This window comes from Calliphora vicina, chromosome 4 (genome assembly GCF_958450345.1).
Source record: "Calliphora vicina chromosome 4, idCalVici1.1, whole genome shotgun sequence".
Lineage (NCBI taxonomy): Eukaryota > Metazoa > Arthropoda > Insecta > Diptera > Calliphoridae > Calliphora > Calliphora vicina.
This window is the reverse complement of record NC_088783.1, coordinates 5,604,175-5,623,649: the sequence shown is the minus strand read 5'-3', so window position 1 is coordinate 5,623,649 and position 19,475 is coordinate 5,604,175. Positions and strand designations below refer to the sequence as shown.

General features: G+C 30.5%; 1 protein-coding gene across 2 annotated transcripts in view; it reads left to right on the top strand.

The window, feature by feature from the left end:
• The window catches only part of LOC135958125 (venom dipeptidyl peptidase 4), a 342,726-nt gene that overhangs the window by 68,038 nt on the left and 255,213 nt on the right, over positions 1–19,475 (top strand). Inside the window, exon 1 of one of the 2 annotated variants that reach the window (XM_065508994.1) lies at positions 17,110–17,222. The exons of the other annotated variant lie outside the window; for it this stretch is intronic. Within the exon in view, the coding sequence (XP_065365066.1) occupies positions 17,154–17,222 (69 nt within the window). The 5' untranslated portion in view covers positions 17,110–17,153. Of the gene's footprint in view, positions 1–17,109; positions 17,223–19,475 lie in introns of those variants that run through there. 2 annotated transcript variants of the gene reach the window in all.

The window sequence follows — 19,475 nt, the reverse complement described above, 5'->3', positions numbered from 1 at the left end:
TTTCCAGTTGTTTTTTGAATTTTTTGGAAAAAAAATTTTTCGATTGTTATTTTAATTTTTTTTTTTTTAAATTTTAAAAATTTTTTTTTTAAATTTTAAAAAATTTTTTTTTTAAATTTAAAAAAATTATTTTTTGTTTTTTAATTTTTTTTTTAAAAAAAAAAAATTCGGTTTCAAAATTTTTTTTCCCGATTTTTACCCATTGTAGGTCCAACTTACTATGGTCTTATATACGTCGTTGCAAATGTCTTTGAAATATCTATCATTAGATGTCCATATTGTCTATATTAATGTCTTAGTAATCCAGATATAGGTAAAAAAATAGGTAAAAAATCGAAGTTGTCTTGGTTTTTTCCTCATATCTCAGCCATTTGTGGACCGATTTTGCTGATTTTAAATAGCAAAATTCTCGAAAGCATGTCTGACAGAATTATTGAAGATTTGGATCCCGAAGATATCTGGGGTCTTCAGAAAACTGATTTCAACAGACAGACAGACAGACAGACAGACGGACAGACAGACAGACAGACAGACAGACAGACGGACAGACAGACAGACAGACAGACAGACAGACAGACAGACAGACAGACAGACAGACAGACAGACAGACAGACAGACAGACAGACAGACAGACAGACAGACAGACAGACAGACAGACAGACAGACAGACAGACAGACAGACAGACAGACAGACAGACAGACAGACAGACAGACAGACAGACAGACAGACAGACAGACAGACAGACAGACAGACAGACAGACAGACAGACAGACAGACAGACAGACAGACAGACAGACAGACAGACAGACAGACAGACAGACAGACAGACAGACAGACAGACAGACAGACAGACAGACAGACAGACAGACAGACAGACAGACAGACAGACAGACAGACAGACAGACAGACAGACAGACAGACAGACAGACAGACAGACAGACAGACAGACAGACAGACAGACAGACAGACAGACAGACAGACAGACAGACAGACAGACAGACAGACAGACAGACAGACAGACAGACAGACAGACAGACAGACAGACAGACAGACAGACAGACAGACAGACAGACAGACAGACAGACAGACAGACAGACAGACAGACAGACAGACAGACAGACAGACAGACAGACAGACAGACAGACAGACAGACAGACAGACAGACAGACAGACAGACAGACAGACAGACAGACAGACAGACAGACAGACAGACAGACAGACAGACAGACAGACAGACAGACAGACAGACAGACAGACAGACAGACAGACAGACAGACAGACAGACAGACAGACAGACAGACAGACAGACAGACAGACAGACAGACAGACAGACAGACAGACAGACAGACAGACAGACAGACAGACAGACAGACAGACAGACAGACAGACAGACAGACAGACAGACAGACAGACAGACAGACAGACAGACAGACAGACAGACAGACAGACAGACAGACAGACAGACAGACAGACAGACAGACAGACAGACAGACAGACAGACAGACAGACAGACAGACAGACAGACAGACAGACAGACAGACAGACAGACAGACAGACAGACAGACAGACAGACAGACAGACAGACAGACAGACAGACAGACAGACAGACAGACAGACAGACAGACAGACAGACAGACAGACAGACAGACAGACAGACAGACAGACAGACAGACAGACAGACAGACAGACAGACAGACAGACAGACAGACAGACAGACAGACAGACAGACAGACAGACAGACAGACAGACAGACAGACAGACAGACAGACAGACAGACAGACAGACAGACAGACAGACAGACAGACAGACAGACAGACAGACAGACAGACAGACAGACAGACAGACAGACAGACAGACAGACAGACAGACAGACAGACAGACAGACAGACAGACAGACAGACAGACAGACAGACAGACAGACAGACAGACAGACGGACAGACAGACAGACGGACATGGCTTAATCGACTCCGCTATCTATAAGGATCCAGAATATATATACTTTATAGGGTCGGAAATGAAAAATGTAGAAATTACAAACGGAATGACAAACTTATATATACCCTTCTCACGAAGGTGAAGGGTATAATAAGCTCTTGTTTTAATATTTCTCAAAATATGTTAATTTTGTTCATACGTTTCTTGTTCTAGTGGCCTGAGACACGTTAATGGCCTGGCGATTTTTTAATAACTTTAACATTTTTTATCCAATTTTTGTGTTTTATATCTTATTAGAACGACAATTACGTACACATATCGATTATTTTAAATTAAATTGCAAAAGTAATAATTTAATGGCAAAATTTTTACAAAAACTGGAAAAATTGCATTTTTTCCCCTTGTTAATGCACCACAAAACTAAATCGCAAGTCGGCAATAATGCTACAAAGACAAAATTTCATATTTAACTATAGTTTTATATATATAAAAAAAATTATAGGGTATGCGTTCCGAAATTCCAAAAAAAATTTTTTGGGACACTCTAACATACATGGACCATTTAATTTTTATATATGTATACATACACACAATACACTTGTTTATCTATACAAAAGACATCAGTATATTCTGTTGTTGTTAAATGTGGCTAAAAAAACACTAATTTCTTTCATTACGTTTAAATTGGTATATATTTATTTGCGATTTCTGAAAAATTAAAATTTTGAGTTGTGTCACTTTTGAACTGGGTGTTCGGTATATAGATGATAAGCTGCTAAGGCTCCGTAAACGACTTACCCTATAAAATTCATATTAGTAACTTCAATAAGTCAACCTGACTAATTTTTATCAGGATATGTTAGATAGGTTTTTAATTATTCTACGAGACATCGTCGTAACTCCCAAAGCCTAAACAATAAATAGCTTTTTCATCTAAGAAAATAAATCTGAATTTAAATATTTTAATGTAGAACTCTTACAACTCAACAAACACACAATTATGAAATACATTTACTTCCAAATTTTATTTGTTCTATTTTTCGAAATCAAATGTGCCATGCTAAGAATATGTTAGTCTGGATTTTTAGCCACTACATATGTCCGAGCCATGAAGTAAAGCATGCAGTCGGTTTTTCTCTTTGTTTTTATATTAAAATTAAACCTTTTTGGATTTTCATATTGCGTAATATACAAAAGTATATTAGAAATAAATCTTATTCGCCAGTGGCATTTTGTGAATAAAATCTAATTAATTTTTGGATGCAATTAAGATTCATAGTTTATTTGATAAACATTATTTTAATGAGTTGTTTTTCTTTCCTAAAAACTACAGGTTTAATGTCATGTGTTTTAAAATGTATTTTTACCTCCTACGTATTGAGGAAAAGGAACAAATGCATTTTGCTCACACAAATATATAAAATATAGACCCAGATATACATATCAGTGGAAAAGAAATTTAGGAGTTTTCTTTTCTAATGACGAAAGCTGGAATCTATCCTGCTAAGTTTTAAACACTGGATTGACCACTATAAAAACTAAAATAAAGAGTGAAGAATGCAGCTTTTTATGTTATTCTTATAAACACCTTTAAAAAAGATGGGGGTATTTCGATCTAGCTATTGCCGTCCGTCTTTCCGTCTGTCTGTTGAAAACACGATATGGAGCAAACGAAAAAAAAAAATACTTTCTGTTGATAAGGTTTGTCTGGTATTGGAAATGGGCAATATCGGTCCATGATTTCACCTGGCCCACATACAAATGTCGCCGCGGAATACTGTTTGAGTAGACATAAATATGTGGCAAATTAGCACTAACTACTCTGAAATTATACTGTAAAGTATGGCGACAATCGGGCATCATTTGCCCCTAGTCCCCATACAAGGTCCCCCTCACAAAATGACTTGAAAATTCATAATTGTATTATAAAAATTAATATCCTGATGAAATTGAACATAAACAATTTCTACATAAATATAAATATTTCTACCAACTTTGGTAAGGATCAGTTTATAATTGACCCTACCCCTATATCAAAAAATATGTTATTGTCACATATTGATATACAAGATTCGCCACAGCCAAATGCAATACATCTCTCTATCCTACTTAAATATTTAAAATTCTAAACTTGTGTTACATTAAAAATGTTGGTAAAAATAGTCAAAACTACTAAAAAAAATATGCATAGATAAGTATGTAACATATATGTATGATGGTTTCTTTGCAATATAAACCCACAAAACCCTTCACATTTTAAATATTTACCATATATTTTAAACACACTTTAGCACAAAGTGAAATAAATGAATAATAAGCTTATAAAACGAGCAAATGTTAAATTTTATTTTGTTAGTTTTGTAATATTAACAAATTTTTGACTATGATTAATTCAACACCTTAAGTTGATTGATGGCTCGAGACAATTTTATGCAAAAATATTATTAAATTTAGCTTCTATAAAGTTTCAAAACATTTTAAAAACCCTGTTAAAGAAAATTTAAAATTGCCATTAGTAGCTAAGAGTTTGTGAAATCAATTATATAAATGATGTTTCATTTTTTAAATTGGCTTGTAAAAAACTCTGTTTCTAACATAAATAGCTTTGAAAAAATATAATTGTAGAAAAAAAAATACAAATATTCCCTAAAAGTATGCTTTACAAACAAACAAAATATGAGTTTATTTATTTATCTTTTTTTACAGTTCATAAGATATTCATATATGAATATTCAATTTAAATTTTATTTATTCTCTGTTTTCTATTTAATAATGTAGCAGTTACAGACTTTTTTACTGTTTTTTTTCTGATATAAACAGTAGATGTCTACTAATAATGTTAAAAAAAAAATTATAAATTTTTGGCTAGAAAAAAAAACAAGAATAACGAAATCTTAAAATGTTATACTTTAATGTATTTATTAGAAGTAAGCAATGTTTAAAATTAAATATCATAGACAAATGTGTAGAAAATTTCAGTTTATTTGTGGCTAGATTCATTTTCCCTTTGGTATTTGCTGGGTTGTTTGTATGAGCCCAAAAGTATGCAGTATATTATTCATAAATTCTATAGACATCTCTGGTATCATCATTAACATTTGCATTGCAAAATGAAAGTAAAGGAAACGAAAAGAAATGAGAAAGGGAAGTGGCAAAGTAATTCATACTTCTCCACTCAGACTTTTACATAGACATTTCAACATATCTAACCAACTGTTTTTATGTGTTTTGAATATTTGATGGCATCGCTTGATTTTTAGGGTTTTGTGGCTTCTTTACAATACATTTGCTTTTGCTGCTGCTGCTTTTGTCTCTTGGTTCTTTGTTTCTTTGGATTTTTATAATGTGGTTGGTTTTCCTTGTTTTTTCTATATAAATAAAAGAAAACGGCAAAATCTATTGTTTGTCTTTTGAATCTTCTTCATTCATATAAATGCATTTGTGTTGGTGTATGTGGTTTCTGATTTAACTTTATTTACTTGAATTTATTTTGTTACCAACATTGAATTGAACCTGTCTTTTCTTTCAACAATTTTGTCTGCTAATATTTGCAAACACGTTTTGTTCTTTCTTTATTCGTTGGGTTTTTATTTCTTCATTGTTAATGATGATGATGATGATGGGAGGTTTATATGTGCAGGAATTCTAAAAGTTCTTCTCCATTGCATTTATTTATATTTGAAGGTTGATAGGTAAAATTTTCATCTCTTACCTTTTTGATTTTATTACAATTTCTAGTTCAGTTTTTTTTTTCCAAGTTTCTTGAAAAGGAATGATTTTATTTTGATTTGTTTTGTTAAACTAAGAAAAGAACAGATTTATTTTAAATTAACTTTGAGACACCTGATGATAATGTATAAGAAGAATTACAGACATTTGTTAAATGTTTAACCATTCAAAGACCAACGAAAAAAAATTAGATTTAAGAATAATTTAATACAAAACTGTTCTAATAGTTTTATGCTAAAAATGATAGATTAAAAAGTTTGCAGCAATTTGTTTAAATAACAAATTTGCAACAAAAATATTGCAGCAACATGTTCATTGTAAAAATGTAGCAGCAACATGTTTATTGTAAAAATGTTGCAGCAACATGTTTATGATGAAAAATGTTGCAGCAACATGTTTATACTAAAAATGTTGCAGCAACGTGTTTATAGTAAAAATGTTGCAGCAACATGTTTTTTGTAAAAATGTTGCAGCAACATGTTTATACAGAAAATGTTGCAGCAACATGTTTATACAGAAAATGTTGCAGCAACATGTTTATACAGAAAATGTTGCAGCAACATGTTTATGATGAAAAATGTTGCAGCAACATGTTTATGATGAAAAATGTTGCAGCAACATGTTTATGATGAAAAATGTTGCTGCAACATGTTTATGATGAAAAATGTTGCTGCAACATGTTTATGATGAAAAATGTTGCAGCAACATGTTTATTATAAAAATGTTGCAGCAAAATTTTTCATCATAAACATGTTGCAGCAACATTTTCTGTATAAACATGTTGCTGCAACATTTTTACAAAAAACATGTTGCTGCAACATTTTTACAAAAAACATGTTGCTGCAACATTTTTACTATAAACACGTTGCTGCAACATTTTTACTATAAACACGTTGCTGCAACATTTTTAGTATAAACATGATTGTAAAATTGTTGCAACAACATGTTTATTGTAAAAATGTTGCAGCAACATGTTTATACAGAAAATGTTGCAGCAACATGTTTGCAGAACATGTTCATGATGAAAAATGTTGCAGCAACATGTTTATGTGAAAAAAATTTAGTTTAAATGCCTTTTTTAGCAATTTACAATTTGCCTTTTGTTTTCCCCAACCACATTTCCAGTTCCATTTCCCCGTCCGTTTCCGTTTATGGTGAAAAATGTTGCAGAAACATGTTTATGATGAAAAATGTTGCAGAAACATGTTTATAGTAAAAATGTTGTAGCAACATGTTGATAGTAAAAATGTTGCAGCAACATGTTTATAGTAAAAATGCTGCAGCAACATGTTTATAGTAAAAATGCTGCAGCAACATGTTTATAGTAAAAATGCTGCAGCAACATGTTTATAGTAAAAATGTTGCAGCAACATGTTTATAGTAAAAATTTTGCAGCAACATGTTTATAGTAAAAATTTTGCAGCAACGTGTTTATAGTAAAAATGTTGCAGCAACATATTTATACAGATAATGTTGAGCAACATGTTTATACAGATAATGTTGAGCAACATGTTTATACAGAAAATGTTGCAACAACATGTTTATGATGAAAAATGTTGCAGCAACATGTTTATAATGAAATATGTTGCAGCAAATGTTGCAGCATGTTTATAGTAAAAATGTTGCAGCAACATGTTTATCGTAAAAATGTTGCAGCATGTTTATAGTAAAAATGTTGCAGCAACATGTTTATCGTAAAAATGTTGCAGCAACATGTTTATCGTAAAAATGTTGCAGCAACATGTTTATAGTAAAAATGTTGCAGCAAAATGTTTATTGTAAAAATGTTGAAGCAACATGTTTATTGTAAAAATGTTGAAGCAACATGTTTATAGTAAAAATATTGAAGCAACATGTTTATAGTAAAAACATGCTTTTGAGAAAAATGTTGCAGAAACATATTTATAGGTTGAATCAACATTAACAATTTAAAAAATGCTTTGGGTCTCTTATTTTTAATCACCTAACCTTTTAAGTGTTAATCGAAGAATACAAGAAAATAATGCTAATGTCTGCAGGCTTAGTTATAAATAAAGAAAAGAAAATTTATGTTTTTCATTGATGATAAAATAAAATTTGTATTCGAACACAGATTTTACAACAATAAAAATACACACACAAAAGTTTATTGTGGCTCACAAAACCAGATATACACACCTAAGATTATGCGAAAATATTTATCGTTTTTAAGCTGATTTTGATAACAAGACTATGCTGTTCTTTGCAATAACTTTAATGATATTAACAATGAACACATGTTAGCAAATATATGAATATTTAAATCTTAATAATAATACATACAAATCAGCTTCCATGTTAAATTTTAAATATTTCTAATTTTAAATTGATGTATTAAAGTATATGTATGTATGTTCTTATGCTTACTTTGTTTGTTTGTTTTAACTACTTGTAAATATTTAGCTATTGTCAACATTATTTCTAATTATCCTTTTTTAATGAAGGCACGTTCTAATTTCAAAGTAAAAACATTCCTTACTGAAGAGTTTGCAAAATAAAAATACATAAATAGCACGTTACACAAAACTACAAATAAATGAAACATACAAATATTATAATACATTGTCAACAATGTACATCAAAAATGTGTCTTTATAGTTTTTGTTAGCTTGTGAAAAAAATTTATTTTAAATGCCTTTTTTAGCAATTTACAATTTGCCTTTTGTTTTCCCAAACAACATTTCCAGTTCCATTTCCCCGTCCGTTTCCGTTTTTGAATTGCCTTTTTACTGTTGCAAAATATTTACAAAGAATAGAACGCATTGAATTCATATAGCAAATATCAACTGAAATGTAGAACAATATTTACTTTTTAGTTTTATTTTAGGAAAATTCAGCAATAGTTTATTGCATTTCATTGTTTAATAAAACTTTTGCAATTCCGTTTGGAAATGAAATCGGAATATATTGCATTTATTTTTATTAAATATTAGAAATTTTCTAAATGCTCTCAAAACTTATTTGAGTAGTAGTAATAGATAGCTTTTTTTGTAATATATGTGTGTGTCTTTGCGAAAATGCGTCATTAGATTGCTCTAAAATTGTTAACTTTATAGTTCTCCAATAAGATGTAATTTTTATATAATTCAATATTACAGCTTTAATTAACATAAAAAAAATTTGAAACAAAAACTTCAGTTTTTACAAAAAAACCAAAAAGTACTTTTTAGCAAAAATTATTTTTTATTCACAAATTTTTAAATATTATCTATTTTAAATAATTCAATATTATTACAGGTTTAATTAATATTCAAAAACTTTAAACAATTTGATACAAAAACCAAAAGCACTTTTGAGCAAAAAATATTTTTAAATATTTTGCTAAATTTTGAATAAAAAACCCCAAAAAAATATTTTTCAATATATCAGTTGGAAATATTTAATTGTATTTCACAATAGTACTTTTTTCGTAAATCAGACTTTTTATCAATATAGATATTAAAGACAAAATTATTATAAAAGTTCTACAAAAGTACTTTTTTCGTAATATACTCAATACATATGTATATTAAAGGCCTTGAATAAATTTTTTAAATGTATAAACATTTCTTTAGGGTTTTAGCTGCATTTTAGCACAAAAAGTACTTTTTTAAAAAAAATTTCCTTTTTACAAAATTTTAATATTCAAACATTTTCTACCACATTTTTTAAAGTATTCCCTCCAATTTTAATAGAAACATTTCAGGTTTTACAAGATTACCAAAAAGGTACGTTTAGCAAAAGTGACTTTTTTTAATTTTTAATTATGTTTCTTTTATGTTGACAGTATTTTATATAAAAACAATAGAAAAACAGTAGAGTAATTTTTCGCAAAAGTACCTTTTTCATAAATCATACTTTTTACCAAATTTAGTATGCATATGGGGGATTTCACGTCAAGTGAGCTAACTTTTGAAACCAATGTCACAATTTTCCAACAAATTAAAACATAGCCCCACTGTGCAGCATTTTATACATTATATCTTAAGTATTGTGGTAGTTTTTCTATCTAGTTTCATTTCACTATGAAACAACCTAAACACAATGCCAAAATAATACGTATTTAAAGCATACTTTTAGGTAAACAATGGCATGCTTTTTTTATTACCTCAAACATTTGTTCGTATTTGAACTAAAAAAGTGTCATTGACCATAAAATGCAGGAAATTTTGTCAAAAAATTTATTAAGTCTTTCTCTTTGCCAAAATTCCAATACAGAAAATTCTCGTAAACAATCAAGCAAAAAATAAAAATAAAAAAAGTAGAAGCAAGTGTGACTGTAAAATTTAATTGACCTACATTGCCAAAGAAATTAACAAGCAACCACCGGCAAATAACAACCACAATAATAACAATAGCAGCAGCAGCAGCCGGAGCTAAAACTCCTGCCAAGTGCTGCAACTAAAAACCGTAAATATTATTTTCTCTATAAAAGTTCCACAGCTGACAGTGTGTTCCTTTAAATTTTTGTTTAAATGCTGCCATACAATTACAATAATAAGTAGTTTGTAAAAAGAGAAAGAGAAAGAAGAGAGGCTGTAGATTTTTTGTAACTGCACAATAATATAGACAATAGAATGACATTATTTGCTATGGCAGTTTCTCTTTAAAAAAATGTTTAAATAAAATAAAAAAATAAGGATGTGAAAAACACGACTTGATACTATTACGTGCTTAAGTAGAAGGAAAACTGACTATAAAGTGAAATGTGCACTAGTTTTTCTTTATTATTATGTTTCTTTCTCCTTAATTTTTCTAGCAAAACTTTGTGATGGTTGTATCGTTGTAGGAGCATACGTCTAGGTTGCTTTATTTTTATTTTTGTGACGATATAGTTGTATTAGTGGTTGTAATATAGTTTAACCCATTAAATGAGGTTTTTGGATTAAAATAAAATAAACATAAGGAGTTATTAAGCAAATGATTGTAGCTGATTTTCTTGCTTATATTTAAAATAAAAAATTATTTATTTTTTTATTCTTAAACTGGCGCTTCTCAATGGGTTATTTTTAAACTTGCTGCTGCAGTATATAACAAACAGCATAATGATGGTTGGTGAAGGTTTTAATAGTGTTGATAAATTTATGCAGGAAACAAGCGGCAACTCAACTAAAAAAAAATGTAAAATGAAATATGATGGATACATAAAACTGTGGAAATATTTACTCAACTATTATGAGTACAAGTATTTTATTAAAACATGACTTGATAGTTTTACAGTCCTATTTTTCTTAATTTTTTTTTCTTTTTAACCACTACAGTGTTTTACTCAAGTAAAATATGAACTAAAAATAAGCTAATTATAAATGCAGACAAAATTGTTTGGCTTTTGTCATAAATTACAATTTCTTAAACACAAAAACTGTAAGATGAAACTAAAACCAGGATTAATGTTTGGCTTATCCTTTTATCCTTTTGTAGAAGGCAATAATAACTTCCTTTTATTTCCGGCTTTCTTTGAAATTTTCTTTATAAAACTTGCATATGCAAGCATTCTTTTGGTACATACATACGTAAGGACTGCGATCGAAGAAACCTTAACACATGTTTTTCATTAAAAGTTTTAACCTAAGTATTATTTGGTTTTTTTTTGATCAAGTTACCTTTGTAAAGCATGTCAATTATGTTCATTAAAATGTGTGACCAGAAAAAAGTGCGTACTAAAATTATTAAATATTTTCAACAAAACCTGACATGGTCCTACAAAAAGTTGGCCAAACAATCAAAGGTCTGCCGTCAAACCGATGCTAATGTTATAAAACAGTATCGGGAGAACTTGTCCGTTGATAGAAAACCTGATTCAGGTAGAAGGAATGGTCCACATGATGTCTAAAGCCAATAAACAGAAATCATTTTCAAAAAAGCTCCCAACACATCCGGTAGTAAAACAACTCTGTTAGTTCAGTACTCGGACTATTTGGTACGAAAAGTTAAAGCCAATGCAGGTTTAAAAACATACAAGGCTCAAAGAGTTCCTGGCAGGAACTCTGCTAAAAATTTAGAGGCCAAAGACAGTGCACGGAAGTTGAAGTCAAATTTTATACAAACAAGTAAGAAAGTATGGTCGGTCAAGCCCAACCATATAATACCCTACACTAAGTAAAACACCAAAAACATTTTTCTTTTAAAATTTCAATAATTTATATTTTTGAGTGATTTTCGGAAGTTGGCCTTATATGGGGGCTATGTCCACTTATGGACCGATCACCATTAAATTAGGTCGTGTGATTTATGTCTATATTAAAGTTAACTATGTTGAATTTTGTATGTATACCAACATTTTTAAGCGATTTATGCATGTTAAAGTGATTTTCGGAAGCGGGTCTATATGGGAGCTATAACTAATTATGGACCGATCGTAACAAAATTTAGTGAAATGAATTATGTATATATAAAACTTATATGGAGCGCAATTCGTGGAGATACATTTATAAATTAAACATTTATGACCGATAAAGTCCAATTTCGGGAGGACATTTGTATGGGGGCTAGGTGAAATAATGGACCGATTTCAGCCAGTTTCAATAGGCTTGGCCTGTGAGCCGAAAAAATAATATGTACCAAATTTGATCGAAATATCTTCAAAATTGCGACCTGTACTCTGCGCACAAGGTTTACATGGACAGCCAGCCAGCCAGTCGACTAGACGGACGGACGGACATCGCTTAATCGACTCAGAAAGTCGATCTGTATACTTTAAGGTGGGTGTTAGACTAATATTTTTGGGCGTTTCAAACATCTGCACAAACGCATTATACCCTCCCCACTATGGTGGTGTAGGGTATAAAAATATACGTGCTGCATAATGGATGACGAAACATATATTCTGGAAATTTTTTCGCAGCTTCTAGGTCAATAGTTTTATGTTGCTGATGCCCGAGGGAATGTTGTAGAAGAGTTTAGGATCCAAAAGCAGAAAATTTTCCCAAAAAATTCATGGCATGGCAAGCAATATGCAGTTGCGGAAAAGAAGCTAAACATTTGTTACAGAGGGCTCTCTAAATAACGAAATTTACACAAAAGAGGATGCTTTCATTCTTAATGTTTCCACTTATTTTTGGCTTGATTTGGCATCCTGTCATTATGTTAAGCAAGGTCTTGAGAGGTACAAGAACAATAATGTGGTATTTGTACCAAGAGAGGCAAATCCTCCAAACTGTCTGGAGCTAAAGCCAGTGGAGAGACATTGGGCTATTGTTAAAAGAGAATTTACGAGCACAAAAAAGGTGTGCAAAAGTGTGGTAGATTTTAAACGGAGTTCGAACAAAGTGACAGAAAGCACTATAAAAATCTAAATGGAAGGGTTTCCGCAAAATGTTGATAAATTCATCACTATTGATTAGATCTATAAAAATAATATTTTTTGTAAATTGTAATAATAATTTCAATCAAATAAAACAACTGTATGATTATTGGTTTAATTTTTGTTATCATTTATGTATGTTAAGTTTTTTTCGATCTCAGTCCTTATGTATACGGTTTTTATTCTTATTTATTGTTTGTATTTTAGTTTTTCATTTTCTCTTTAAGCTGTGAGGTTTTATGTTACTTTACATATACTAATACATTAGGGTGACCCAAGGTCAAAACTATGTTTCCGTCGTCTAAAAATTTGAGCTAAGTCTTATAAGGTTTAGAGTTGCTCATTTGATTTTAAATTTCTAGTTTTGGGTCAAAGTATTTTCTAACATAAACTAAATGGCAGGAGTCAACTAAATGCCTGCTGACAGCAACAGTGAAGTCCTTGCAATTAAGAGCCGGGAAAATCAAAAAGTCGTGGTCATATTGAGTCTTCTTAGTATAAGCATCTACATATGTGTAAATGAGATACAATCACTATTTTCAGTTGGAATTTTGTTTCAACATTTAATTCTGTTTTCAATACATTGCTAATTGACCCATAACTCTAAACTTAAAATAAAATGTGCATTACGTCGACCTTATCTAAATTTGCTCAAATGTTCAGCATTTGTTTTTTCAAAGATAGAGAATGATTTTAGATAAGGACCAGCCTAGTGTACATTAACACACAAACAAACACTTGTGCATTAAAGTGTTGATATTTAATTTCCGTTTTAATATGGCAGCATTTCCGTTTGGCAAGTTTTTCAATGAAATATGAAAACTATTGCAAAATATTAGAGCAAAAAAGAAAACCATGTGTCATCAGTTTTGAACAGCCTTTAAAATTCCATTCAAATGTGTAAGAGGATTTGAGTGATTGATCGACATTAAACACATAATAAATTTGTGGTTTTATTAAGCAAAAACTTTGCATTGCATACAATTGCGATAATGCTGCAGTTACAATTGTAAATTATGTTTTTAATGTGTAGCTTAGAAATAACTAAGAACGTTTCGCCTACCGGCTATCAGAAGTAATAGAAAAATATTTTTCTTTCTTTTATTATTTAATAAAGGTATCATTAAGGAAACAAAAAGAAAATAGCTTTGAAATTTTGTTTTTGTCATGGCAAATATTTGGCGAAAAAGGCGTAACCACTAAATCAATTATATATGGGCAATTTCATGTCATCGTAAGTGACATTTGTACGTTTATGAAGTGAAATAGATATTACAATAATAAGAGATCTGAAAAATAATTTGGTCTTTCCATTCAAATAATGTACTAAAAAGCTCATTTATTTACAATATATAAATCATTTTGAAGGTTGCACATCTGTCATTTATTCTCACTTAGTTATTGAATATTATAGTGTAAACAACAAAGTTTTATTTGCTTCTAATATGTTGAATTTTATACCAACAAAGCGTCGCAAAGTGGCTCCATTTCACTTTTTTCGTTGCAAAAATCATAACTTTTTAACCAAATAAGATAATCCAAAATTGGCATATGATAGATAATTGATCAGCCTTTCAGTTTGAAATTTGTGGAAAAATCAATTTTATAAGAAGTAAAATAAAATATTTTTTTTTTAAATTTTTTATTTTTTGTGTTTCTTTTATAATTTAAAATTACATATTTTTTGATTGGTTTTTCACGGTTATACGTCACTTTTGGAACCATGTCTTTTTTAAAAATTTTACCTCTAGCCAAAAATGGGGAAAGAACGGACAGCTTGAAATGTTTGCATTAGGTAAAGGAATAATCGAAGAACTTATTTTGAAAATATGGCAAATATAGAAATTGTTAGTTTTTTTTATTTGGCATCAAAGTTAAGAAATATTGAAAACGTGCATAGTTGCTAAATATCTATTTACCTGGACAAATACAAAAAAAAACATTAAAATTTTTCGATATATTGTATCTGAAAGCGGACCAAATTACCCAAAAAGGTCTGTTTTTTTTGAAAACTGAAAAACCGTCGACTTTGAAGGGCTATATCTTCTGAATCAAAAATCTTAAGAGTAGCATATTTGAAATCGTTGGACAATTTACTGTAAAATAGGTTTATTCAATATTTTTTAGGGGAATTTTTGAGTTTTGCAACCTGACAGTTTTGTATGGTTCTGAAGTGGTGATTTTGAAACGGAAGACAAAGATCGCCCATTCCAGCCAAAGAAGTTTGAAGACCAAGAATTGGAGACATTACTCCATGAAGGTTGTTGTCAAACTTATGAAGAGTTTGCAAAATCATTGAAAGCTACCAATCAGCATTTTCAAAACGTTTGCAGGGAAATTGAGTACCATACCAATTGAAGCCGAGAGAGCTTGAAAGGCAATTTTGCATTTCCGAAATGATGTTTGAATACTATAAAAGAAAATCATTTTTGCACCGATTCATTACTTATGATTAAAAGCCTGGCCAACCAGCAGAATCTATACCATAGTCATATATCTGGAGATAAGGTAATGGGTCTGCATTTGGTGGGTGCAAAAGGGTCCTATCTATTATGAGCTGCTGAAAGCTGACCAGACCATCACAGGGAACCTGTACCGAACGCAACTGACTCGTTTCAAGCATGAATTGGCCGAAAACGCCCAGAATATGTGGCCAGACATGAAACCGTAATATGCCATCATTACAACGCTCGGCCACATGCTACAATTCCTGTTACAAAGTATTTAGAATGAAGTGGTTGGGAAGTTTTGCCTCACCCGCTTCATAGTCCATCCCCGTCCAGTTGTTTCGATCTATGTAGAACAATTGCTCTGCATCTCGCTTAGTTTAAAAGTTATGAACCAAAATGTAGTAACTATGTAGCTAATTTATTTTTAGTTTGTATGCAAATAATATTGGGTATCATCCAGTCATTCAGACAATGTTATTGTATTAAAATGTTAAAATGGGGCAAACAATTTGGATACTTATATGTAGCCGTCAGATAGGAAATAGTTAAAGGTTTATATTCATATAATGGTTGAAATTATCTTATCGAAGGCACAGATTTCATAAGCAGAACTTTGAAATTGAAAATTATAAATGGCTGAAATGAATCAGTAGTGGTATTTTTCATTCCACAGCAACAATCAATCATTCTTTTAAAAATATTTTTGCAATTCTTTTACCGACAATTCTTTGATTTCTTTTAAACGCAAAAATAAAATTTCTCAAAAATTTGCATGATGTTTTTTGTTTAAATAACTTGTGTGGGAAATAATTTCAACTTAAAATCTATTTGTATTTCCAAGCACATTTTAAATTATAGTTAATTGTGGGAGTGTGTTTAAATTTAAAACAGAAAATCTATTTCCAGCTAATTAATTAAAATTTCAAGAAATCTTGAAATTAAATTAAATTAAAAAAACTAAAAATTAATTAAAACAAATTAAGAATCTAAAAAGAGCAAAAAAATAATCAAATAAAAACGTGTCAGTTTAACAAACAAACAAGTTACAAAACCAACAAAAACAGCAACAATATAAAATGTTATCACACACATTTTCCACGCAATAACAGAAGGTCGCAATTGAAGTGAAAACAACAACAACAAAAATCAAGATAAAATAACAACAAATTAAATTACGTATTGTTGTCAGCATAAATGGATTCGGGCAGCTAAAACAAGACAACAACAAAAAAACAAGCAAAAGGAAACGGAAACAAAATCCACAACGGAAATACTCTACAACAATAACAACAAGGTTGATTGTAATGTACGACTATTGCAACCGGTGCGAGCAAGTAACACAAAACAATACTGAACTGAACTGAGTCTTGTATAAATAATAAAACGTTGTTAAACGAAAAAAATAATTACACCAAAACTAAAATGTTGTTGTTTAAGTGTTAAAAAATAAATAAATAAAAAAATATAACAAAAATGTACCTGAATTTTCCAACATCTACTTTTATTACTACACTCCAGACCCTATAAAGCAGCAGAAAGTTTTTTCGGTTGTGGTGTCCAGGTTAAAAGTTTGTGAAAATAAAACAATATTTAGCCAACAAAAAGAAAAAAAAAAGAAAGGAAAATATCCTCCAACAAAATAATAAATAAATTGTTTATTATTTAACAAAAGCAACAACAGTGTAACCACTCTTTATTCGGTTTTGTGGCAAACGTTGGAAATACTTACTCTGCAACATGAATGCAGCACAAAGTGGAGGTGCTGGAGGCGGCGGTGGCATGGGTAAAAAAGGCTCACAAATGGAGGTAAATTTTGATTTCAAAGAACATTAAATTATGTATCAATTTATAGGCTATAAATTAGTTCGTCCTTGAAAACTTGTTGATTTCAAATGTCAACAATAACAAGTTGATGTTTTGTTTTATTTTTATAACTTTAAAATTTTTATTTTCATGTTTGACCAAACCAATCATCACTCATTTAAACTTTCTGGTATGTCATTATGTCAGTGTTTATGTTTTTCTTTTTTTTTCCTGTTCCATGGTTGAGATTTATTTTGTTTTTATGATTTGCTGGTGACTTTATGATGTTGATGCTGATGATGATGAAGTCCATCATAAAAATTAAATTAATTTAACGCTTTGTTAAACACAACTAAAATAAACATGATTTGAATGATGTGATGTTGATGTTTATGGCGATTTAGTTATTTAAATCATAAGGTTGGAATAAATTTATGTTTTTTTTTCACTTTTTATACAAGCCATCAAAAAAGTTGGGGGGGGGGTGTCTAAGACAATAAAGATATGTCTGTCTGTATGTCTGTGTGTTGAAAACACGATAAAATTTTTCACAAATACTATAAGTTGATAAGGTTTGTTTGGTATTGAAAATGGGCAATATCGATTCATCGATGATTTCACCTAGTCACCATACCAAATGCACCAACGGAATACAACTTGATGTTGATTATGCGGCAATCCTGATAAAATTTTACACAAATTTTTTCTAAGTATGTACTCTGAAATTATACAGTAAAGTATGGCGAAAATCGGGCAACATTTGCTGATAAAATTGGACATAACTAGTTTTATATGAAAATAAATCGTTTATTGTCACATATTGATGGTGGGTATTATTATTAGTGAGGCTCTACGCACTGTAACCCATAGGATATTTTGTGCAGCCTTAGATTTTTCATCCGAACAGATTTAGGCTAGGTATAAGTCCACAAATTCTCGACGTTACTTAAAATAAATTGGTGATACCTTAAAAGACAGTGTCCGGTGAATAAACCAGTAAGTATCCTCAAGTCACCCTTTCCGAGCGAAAACAACGGAATGAATCGTTTGGACCGTCTTAGTCCTGCTAAATTACCCCAAATGGTGGGTATACAAGATTAATATAACCCAGCCATGTAAACTTTCATATCGATTGGTCCATAATTAGCCAGACTCTCCATATAAGTCCAACGAAAATCATTTACGAAAATAAATTATTGAAATTTAACAAACAATGTATTTCCTATTTACTAGGGTATTCAATCGATTAACCGTTAATCGGTTAACGGATTAATTATGGACGGTTAACTGTTCGAATAATTTAAAATTGCCGATTTTCAAATAACAAATAAACCGATTAATTTGTGTGGATTAAGCGATTAACCGAAATTCCTTTTTTTTGCACTTTAAAAAAAAATTTGTATTTATTTTTCCCTTTCAAGATTAGATATTTTTGAACACCCAATAAACATGATTAGTGAGTATGTATAACAACTGACATATTTAATTTACATATATTTGAAACTTTGTTTGTATGTTCATGTATAGATGAAACTTTTTTTTGAAAAGAGTCTCTTATCATAAATAAACGAAACTATTAAATTAATCGAAATCTAAAACAATCCAAAAAAGAATATTCTTTATCATGCTTTTGATACAATCAGCTAGAGAGATTTTTTCCATGAAAAGTTTTATTAAATCGTAAGAAAAAAAGATTATTTCAGAAGATCTCACTAAAATCCTAAAAAAGACTCAAACATCGCTCATTTGCTGCAACAACGTCATAATTCCAGAAAAGTCGTTTCGAGAAAAACTTCTTTGAATGTTTTGTGACATTTTATTATTTCTTAAATAGATTTTCAACAAATCATGCGATTTCAGAAATATAAATAGTAGATGTTAATATCTTTCTAATCTGTATTTAACAGAAATTTTTACTTGTCAAATATACGAGAAAACATGAATTTTAATTTCGATGTTTACAATAAAAAAACACTCACACAAAAAATAATTGACTTTTTTGAAATCTGATAAAACTATATGAAAGATTACACTCTGCTACAAAATTACACTTTTTGTCAGAACTTGAAAAGCCACCTAGTGGAGGTTGTAGGCCTAGGTGAGGATATACTAAAACAGTTTACAAAGATTTTGAAACACCCTCAAAATTTTTAGTTATTTCGTAGGTCATTGTACTTTGGTACCTCTAACTCACACATTTTTAGACCGTTTTTAAAATTTTAAACAATTATAGTTAGGTAAAGAATTAAGCTTTCA